Source organism: Ovis aries, chromosome 11 (assembly GCF_016772045.2).
Source record: "Ovis aries strain OAR_USU_Benz2616 breed Rambouillet chromosome 11, ARS-UI_Ramb_v3.0, whole genome shotgun sequence".
Classification (NCBI taxonomy): domain Eukaryota; kingdom Metazoa; phylum Chordata; class Mammalia; order Artiodactyla; family Bovidae; genus Ovis; species Ovis aries.
In genome coordinates this window covers 31,573,207-31,582,442 of record NC_056064.1, presented here as the reverse complement: position 1 = coordinate 31,582,442, position 9,236 = coordinate 31,573,207, and the positions used below count along the sequence as shown (strand labels likewise).

General features: G+C 48.0%; 1 protein-coding gene across 1 annotated transcript in view; it reads left to right on the top strand.

Annotated features, from left to right (window-relative positions):
- Positions 1-226: 226 nt before the first annotated feature.
- HS3ST3A1 (heparan sulfate-glucosamine 3-sulfotransferase 3A1) overlaps positions 227-9,236 on the top strand; it is an 84,778-nt gene continuing 75,768 nt past the window's right edge. The window contains exon 1 of the mRNA XM_042255686.2: positions 227-1,589. Within this exon, the coding sequence (XP_042111620.1) occupies positions 991-1,589 (599 nt within the window). The 5' untranslated portion in view covers positions 227-990. The remainder of the gene's footprint in view (positions 1,590-9,236) is intronic.

Below are 9,236 nucleotides of genomic sequence, written 5' to 3'. Positions count from 1 at the left end.
AGCCGGCTGGGGTGGAGGGGGCGGGGTGGGCGGAGTAGGGAAGGGGCGTCGCCTCGGTCGCCCCCGCCCTCTCCGCGGTCATTGGGCGGCCGCCGCGGGGTCCGCGCCACCTTCTCCCCGGCGCACCCGCCCGCCCCCCCTGCGCTCCTCCGGGGGCTGGTCCGGCCCCGGCCGCTGACGTCACCGGCAAGTTTGCTGCCCTCGGAGCTCCACGTGTGGCGGCGGCGACTGCCCGGGAGGCGGCGGGGAGGCGGGGAGCGCAGTGGCCGCGGCTGCAGACGGGTCCCGCGCAGCCCGGTTCAGCCGCGCCGCTCCCAGGTGGGGCCGAGAGCCGCCGGAGCGGCCGGGCCCGCACGGAGAGGAGCGGACGACTGGGCGCGGCCCCTCTGGCTCCCGCTCCGGCAGAGGGACTCGGGGGACCTCGCCCCAGGGCCGGGAGCGCGCACCCAGGCGGGCCGGACACCGAGCAAGCGGCGGCTTGGAGGCGCTGTCCCCACCGCGGTCTGGAGCGCGCGAAGCCCAGTGGCCCGGGAGCCGCGCGTCCGCTCTCCAGGACCGAGCGAGGGATGCACGATCGCTGAGCTGGGACGCGCGCTGAGAGGCTGCTCCGGCCCGGGGCTGAGACGCACTCCTTCGCCACCCGCCGCCGAGATCCCCGTTCCGGCAACTCTCGGGGACCTGGGGCGCCGAGCGCGGCCCCGGGCTGAGGACTTGGGCGAGTCTAAGACGATGGTTTCTTAAGCACGGCATCACGTCCCCCTTCCCGCCCCCCTCGACCGACCGGAGGCTGGGATCCCGCGCGCGGCTCCGGGGCCTCCATCTCCCGGCGGAGCCCCGGCTGCTGCCGCCGGGGCAGCTCGCACGGCCGCAGGGGCGCAGGGCGATGTGGCCTCGGTCCAGCGCGCAGGAGCCCCCGGAGGATGTCCCGGCACCTGGCGGAGTCCCGGCCTAGCATGGCCCGCGCGCTGCCCGACGTTGCCTCCGGCTAGGATGGCCCCTCCGGGCCCGGCCGGCGCCCACCCCACCTCGGCCGAGCCGCTGTCCCGCAGCGTCTTCCGCAAGTTCTTGCTGACCCTCTGCTCTCTGCTCACGTCCCTCTACGTCTTCTACTGCCTGGCCGAGCGCTGCCAGACCCTATCGGGCCCCGTCGTGGGGCGGTCGGGCAGCGGCGAGGAGGCAGGGACCCCGGGCCGCGGCGTCCTGGCCGGAGGCCCGGGGGAGCTGGCCGCGTGGCCCACGGCCGCGCGAAGGAAGCGCCTCCTGCAAGTGCGGCCGCGGCCGAGGCGCCGGCCGCCCTCCCAGCGAGACGACCGCGAGGAGGCGGCCGGGGAAGAGGAGCCCCCCGGGCTGGCGGGGAGTCTCGGCGGCTCCGGGGCCGGGAGCAGCGTGGCCGAGACTCCGCCGGGGACCTTGGCCCTGCTGCTGGACGAGGGGAGCAAGCAGCTGCCGCAGGCTATCATCATCGGCGTGAAGAAGGGCGGCACGCGGGCGCTGCTGGAGTTCCTGCGCGTGCACCCCGACGTGCGCGCCGTGGGCGCAGAGCCCCACTTCTTCGACCGCAGCTACGACAAGGGCCTCGCCTGGTACCGGTGAGCGGACTTGGGGCAGGGAGGGGGCGGCCGGGGCTCGCGGTGGGGGCCCCAGGAGCCCGTGGCGACCCTCACCGAGTGCATCTCCCTCCCAGATTTCATCAGTGGGCAGAGGGTCACCAGTAGCTGTCCTTAAGACGAGAGGTCTTTCCCCCACCCTACCTCTGTCTAAATATGGAGAAATATTTAGTACTAAACCCCTGTATTTTCCATTTGCCATATAGACATTATTTCCACAGTAAAGTGGATGAGGCCGGGGTGGGGGGCGGTGGATATTTTGGCCTTAGAGACATTTTTCTTCAGGTTTTCGGATTCCTTTCTCCCCAAATAGCCCATCTCTTGATTTTCTCCTACTCTGTGGGAAGGAGAGAGAGAGAAAATGTCCCTGCCAAGTTAGAAACCTGCTCACCAATTACTAGATAAGTAACCTAGTGAGTGGATCCTTTCCCCAAGGAAACCTGTTTGTTTCTCCTTTATCTTCTGGGCGGTTCCCTGGGGTTAATGCAGTCTTTGCCATCGCCTATTTATTTACTTATGTTAACTCTTTGCCAGAGAATTGTCCTGGGTGGTAAGTGATATAGATAATTGTTCCGAGTGGTAAGTAATACAGACACTTAAAGTGTCAGAAACTAGACTCTAGGTTTGGGGGTATGTATGTGAGTGTGTTTTAAAAAAGGCTTTGTTGGCAATAACTTTTGTTTAGGGCAAGGAAATTGTACACAATGCCTTCTGTATTTGTGGAAAAGAGTACCTTTTGTCTCTGGACTGGCAGAAACTTTTCTAAAGATCTTCAAACAATTCCCTTTATAAATGAGGTAGCCGAAATTTTTGTTAAAGGAAGAAAAGTGGAGGAAAAATAGGAATTTTGGTAACGCCGTGAAAAAATCCTCCTAATGCAGTGTAGGAAACAAGGCTGATTTAGATCTTAATCTTAAATTTGCCAGTCTTCTCAAATTCAGACCACCTTTAATAACAGAATAAGCCAAACTCTAATAAATCTTAGTGTCACCTGGGTTTTGTTTGCCATAAAATATTGGTGCTTTTTTTCTCTCCTCAGAGCATAAGGAAAAATATGCTGGAATTTCCCATTTTCTAAAGTTTTATCTTGTCCATTAAATGTGCCTTCTCCTTATTATTTTAACTGAAATGATATTACAAAAGTTACAACACCATTTAAGTATATTTCAAAAGCCCACTCAATTAGCCATTCATCCCCCAAAGAGAAATGGACATGATGTGACAAGTTTATTTACTTGAGAGTCAAGCACAGGAAGCAAATTTACAGTAACCCAACTCAGGAGAAAACGGTTTCGTCCTAAAAGTCAAACTTGAACATTAAACATGTTTCAAACAGTAACTTTCCATTTGTTGGAAAGAAAAACAAACAGCCTTCCTGTGCTATGGGATATATATCATTTAAAATCATCAGCCACTTAAAAAAATCCCCTTGTGTTTCTGTCATTTCTGTTGTATCCTCTGGGAAGTTCTTATAAAAATGACCTGTTGAATCTGGAAACAACAGGTCCTTCTTCTTAGCACAAAGGCAGCTCTGTTTTTTCCATCAAGGACACAAGAAAGAAGTGATTAAAGACCCCCTAAAACTCTTATCTAAAGCAGTTTGCATTGAATGCGGCCCAGTACATGGCTGTAAGTGAACACATTTCAAGCCGACTGCCACAAAACATCTAAGACAATGTTGGACTCTGAGGTGCTTTATGTATAGTGAAATATTTAGTACCAACCCCCTATATTTTTGTTTCGCCACATAGACTTTTTTTCCACAAAGTAGGATTGTTTCTTCCCGTTTCAGAGATGAGTATCTGAGGGTACAGTATATCCAGAGAGCTGGATCTTATTTTCCGTGGACCTTTCTGAGCTTGTGTAAGAGAAGGAAGGTTTCAAGGTAACTAGAAACACAAGTTGGTTTTTTTTTTTTTTTTTTTTTTAGAAGGGAAAGGCAATTTAAAAAAAGAAGAAAAAGTCATAAACTTTTAGGCTGCTTTCTTGCTTGGAAACTGGATGCATGCTGTAGAGTAAATATCTCCTTGGATTGTTTACTTGGGTAGAGGAGTTTTATAAAGCAATTTATGGTGGTTACAAACATAACTGCACAGTAGACTTCATGGTTTGGTGAATTTAATTTTCTAAGTGTTGGAGCAATGTCTTTGTTTTACCATTTGCAATGGTCTTTTATTGGATGCATAAATTTAAGTTTAACTCAATTACATGGAAAACTCTTATTAAAAAAGTCCAACCTATGGAGGCTGGATTATGCGATTATTTAATGAAATTTTGCCACAGTTCTCTTTCATCTTGATTCTGAATTTGAATTTAGATGTTTGTGGAAAAGACTGAAGACTTAAACATGAAAAAGAAAATCACACACAACACCATCTATTAGGCACGTTTTAGCTCTTGTGTTTAGCCAGTATTTTAGGTAAAGGGATTCCTTTTGGACCTTCCTGATTCAGTCCCAAAATTGTAATATAGGATTTCTAACACACAGCTATGAAATGCCACCCCCCTCCCCACACACACAGGAACAGAAAGAAAACCCTATTATTTGAGCCCTGAAGTGAGTTATTCCAAGCAAAAAATAATAATAATAATCTGTACACTATTTTTTAGATGCTCATTGATATGGGGGAATCATCCAAATCTAGCCTTGTTTTTTCACCAAGTGAAGTTGCTCTCCATTTGCCAGAATAGTTTGTTGTGGCAGCGCCCCCTACCGTCCTGATGATGGCACAAGTCTGTTGCTGATGGGAAGTTGGGAGAAAAATCTCTTGGAAATTGAGTTTGATAGTTTAAAACGCTTGTTGCTGGGACGTTTCAATGCATTTCTCTCTCTATGGAAGAAAATTAATGGTACTTTTTAAACTACATCCCAGAAATAGTGTAATCAATGGTTTCTTCGTTTGGACAAGTGTGTAGCAAAGCTTAAGAAAACAAGTTTATTCAAAATCTCTAAAAAGGAAATTATTCATATTGATTTAAAATGTCCGAATAGTTCTCTCAAATCAGTGAAACATAGGGACATTTTAGTATGCCAAGGAATTTGTTAATGATAATTTAGGAAGCTTCAGTGGAGTTTTCTGGGTATGAAACTCCGCCCTGATGGGGTTTAGAAAACATTCCGCATGACTTAATTTAGCCGACATGCTATCAAGGACGACGACAAATGTCTGGCTCACGCATCACGGGAAAGCAGTCTTCACCATGCTGTGTCTCTTCGTCTATCGGATGTGTGGCGGGTTCCTCGAGAAAAGTGGGGAATTATCTCATTAATTTCAAAACTTTAAGATTTCTTCTGAAAGCTAAGACCAGACACCTCTGCTGTAGTTCAAGACCAGGTGAACTTGGAGTTCAATAAGAACCCCCTCGCCCACTGTGTTTGTATATTTGCACCAATTATAATGTATGGTTATTTTTCTCCTAAAAAGATACCTTAGCTTTTATCTTACCTCCTAAGATACAAGATACCTATTTATAAAGTATTTAAAGATACGTGTGTGTGCTTATACATACTATGTATTTATATATGTATGTATATGTCTGCATTCTGTAACACTTCAGTCTTCTACTTTGGGACAAGATAGTTAAGTGTTCGTTGTCTAATTTCTTATGCTAGCATATCTCATTCCTATATTTTGATTCAGTTTTTTTTTTTTTTTAGTGAGACTGGATGATTTTCACAGAGAAAAATGTTGCCAATATTATTTTACTCTGTAGCAGTGGTCCCCAGCCTTTTTGGCACCAGGCACAGGTTTCATCAAAGACAATTTTTCCACGGACTTGGGGTGAGGGGGTGGTTCCAGAATTATTCAAGCGTATTACATTTATTGTGCACTTTATTTCTGTTATGGTTACGTCGGTTCCACCTCTGATCATCAGGCTTTAGGTCCTGGAGTTTGGGGACCCCCGTGTAGTATCCAGGAAGATCAGAGGTGACTCAGCTTGGAGTTCAGGAGATGGTTCTTTCCACGGCTTCAGAATGTGAAACTCTCTGGCTCTTCCCGATCACGGCCTTGTTTATCATCCCCGGGAGAGGCAGGCTGAGCAGAGGCACTTTCGGTTCGTATCGGGGGTGATGGGCGTCTCAGAGCAGCTGGGAGCAGCTGTAGAGCACCCCCGTGTTCGCTTTCCCACCCTTGTGAGCCACCAGCCCTTCTGCAGGAAGGGTGGGGGATGAAATTTGAGCCACAGGAGTCTGGCCACCCATGCAAGGTCCTGGGGGCTGCCGTCCAAAGAGGCCCTGTGTCCTCAGAGGGGAGTGAAGGACCTTGGAAGGGATGAAAGGTTGAGGGGGGAAGAGGGGAGAAGCAGCTTTGGGCACTGAGTCCTGTGTCTTTGGAGGGGGAAAGGGCATCATGTCTTTCATTCATTTGCTCCCAGGAGTCCTCAGTGACGGGACTCGTTCCATCGAGTGGGAGGTTGCAAACAGTGCCTTCGAGACGCCTCATGCTGCCATTTTGTTTTGGGTTCATGCCCTGGTAGACCTCCCCAGCAAGAAAAGTTCAACAGTCTCTTCTGTGTGTGTGTGTGTGTCTGTGTGTGTGTGTGTGCGTGCGTGTGTGTGCGCGCGCGGGCGCACTCAGGTTTGTGCATGAACCCACATTCAAGAGCAGGCACCCAGTAGGTGGAGAAAGTGATAGAACTGATAACAGGAATGTTACTTAGTGGTTAGGAAACTTCTGAGCAGTATCAGACTCAAGTGAAACAGGGTCTAGGATATTGAGTCCAGCCATTAAAACAACAGCAAAGCCATGCTTGGTACAGCCTGGAGTGGGAATGCCCGGTGTGAGTGAGTATTCACTTGGAGCGATGAGCTTCATCACATGCTGATAGAGCGTCTGTGAAGCGCACGGCCATCTAGGAGCAAAAATCCTTTTGTCATCTCCTGCCTTCCCTAAAAAAAAACAACCTAAAAACGCTCTGGCCTAAATATTTGTCTCATGGAAATGTCTGTGGATGGGCCCAGAAAGAGAACATGCCAAATCTGTGTTCTGGAAGGGTCATGAGAACAAAATAAGCTTTTGCAGTTAATGACAAGAGGGAGTGACCTTACACAGGCCAGAAGCTCCCGTCTTAGGAGGAGAGTGTCACAGAGCAAACAAACCCACTTAATGTAAACAACGAAGGCTTGCCTGTCTCTATGGGATGCGTTTGAACATCACACTTACCATCAGGTTGCTGGGTCGGAAACTTCATAGAGGTAGCGCTTTTCCTTAGGGAAAAGCTTTCCCTTTCTTCACCAAGGAACAGGAACTTAGCTGATAAAGAGCTTCATTTTTCCGTGTGCTTCCTAGTAATACTGGCCTTGAAGCTTTGAGAAAGTTTGTTTCTCCTTAAGTGATGAATCCTTATTGTGGAAATGAGGTTTCTTATTAAGGCATATGCCTTTAATATTATAACCAGAGGAAATGCACTTCAGTAATATTCTGGCTCCCTAGTCTTTGCGTTTGTAAGAATGTCTTTAAAATGTTTGCCAGCACTTTAAAATCTTTGCTAATTTGATACAGTTAAAAAGTCTCTATGGGCATAGGGATATTGATACAGTTAATAAATAAGCCTATATGAAATAAACTTACGTGAAACCAGAACCTAGAAATTGAGGAAATGCCGAGTTCAGAGACCTGAAGCATACTCCCAGCTGCTTGCCTCCAGTGGTACAACTTCTGATTTTTTTATATCGCTCATGTGGTCTTGACTGTTACATTTAATCTGTGATCCTTTGAAAGCTGTATTCCAGAAGTTCAGATTTGCTGTCAGATGGCTGTAAACGTGGGCTTCCCAGGTGGCTCAGTGGTAAAGAATCCACATGTCAACGCAGGAGACCCAGGTTCCATCCCTGGGTTGGGAAGATCCCCCGGAGAAGGGAATGGGAACCCACTCCAGTATTATTGCCTGAAAAATCCCATGGACAGAGGAGCCCTGGCTGTTTACAGTCAATGAAGTCCTAAAGAGTGGGACACGGCTTAATGAGCAAACACGCACATAAGGCGGTAAATGTTTAAAAAAAGAAAAGAGGAAATATTTAGTAAGAAGGAAACTTAGTACTTGACGTTAGGCTTGTGATAGTCTTGCAAAATTTAAAAAAAGAAAAAAAATCCTGTTCAGGGACTCTTGAGAGCAGCCCACTTTGAATGTGACATTTAGCGCCACCTAGTGGGAGGGAGAGTCAGCAAGGAACCCAAAGGGCTGAACTTGGAAAACTTCATCATGATCAGAGTATATTTGGTCTCCCTGTTTTTAAAAAACAAAAAACAAGGAGGGAAAATCATGTTGGGTAGCACTTACAGCCTCTCTGCCTGAGCCCACTTTTTCAGGCAGGGAGGTTATCCTTTAGAGAGAAATAAAAAAGACCTGCCTTGACAATAACCCTAAAAAACAAGGTAGAAGTGATTAGGAGATTTGTATTAGAAATGTGCATGCCTGAAAGAAATACCATATGCCCCAGATTAGTTTTGTTAGTGTGTTTTGCCTCTGTTTCTGAAAACCAGCTTCACATGAAAATACTTCCAGATGATTTTTATTTCAACATCAGTCATACAGTCTTATTTCTTCCACCCTGTTGGACAGGATCTTGAGGGGGGTCCCAGGATTCTTAAGGGGTGGCACCCAGAAGCCTGTTTAACCCTTGACATGCCTGAGATACACTTTGGAAGATCTATCCGTGTGAGACAGTCTTATAGGAAGGTCATTTCAGAGTTTCCAGCAGGAGACAGCTTCCTGTGAAGCTGTCCAGGGCCTGGGGAGCAGGGTGGGCAGGCACACAATACTATATATAAAATAGATAACCAGCCATGGACCTACTGTATAGCACAGAGAACTCTACTCAGTATTTTGTAATAACCTATATGGGTAAAATACCTGAAAAAACAGATACGTATGTGTATCTGAATCATGTTGTTCTAGACTTGAGATTAATGCAACATTGCAAATCAACTCAACTCCAGTTTTTTTTCTTTTTTTTTTTTTAAAGTAAGCATGGGTGGTAAGGGGCTTATAGGAATGTTACAGTAGAGGAACCTGGCAGACCCCACCCAATCCAGGTGATGTGAGTGACATCCCCTTGTTTTCCTATTGAGATCTGTGTGTGTGTGTGTGTGTGTGTGTGTGTGTGTATGAGTCAGTCAGTCAGTCATGTCCAACTCTTTGCGACCACATAGACTGTAGCCCACCAGGCTCCTCTGTCCATGGGATTCTCCAGGCAAAAATACTGGAGTGGGTTGCCATTTTCTTCTCCAGGGAATCTTCCCAACCCAGGGAATCAAACCTGAGTCTCCCACATTGCAGGCAGATTCTTTACCATCTGAACTACCAAGGAAGCCCCTGAGATCTTGTATCCCCTGGTGCAGTGCAGGATGAAAGACTTCATGTGCAGGGTTGTCTGCCCCCACCAAATGCTCAACCCCCGGCTGGTCATGAGAAAACATGGACGTATGGGGCAGCCACAAAATACCTGAGCAGCATTCTTCACAAACGTCGAGATCGAGACTAGCAAAGTAAGGGAGCGGACAAAAGAGACTAATTACTAATGAGTACGTAGAATCTGGTACCGTCCACTGGGTCCCGGGAATAGAAAAGGGCGTTGATGAAAAACTGAGGATATGTGACTGGCGTGTGTGGTTTAAGTTCATGGTG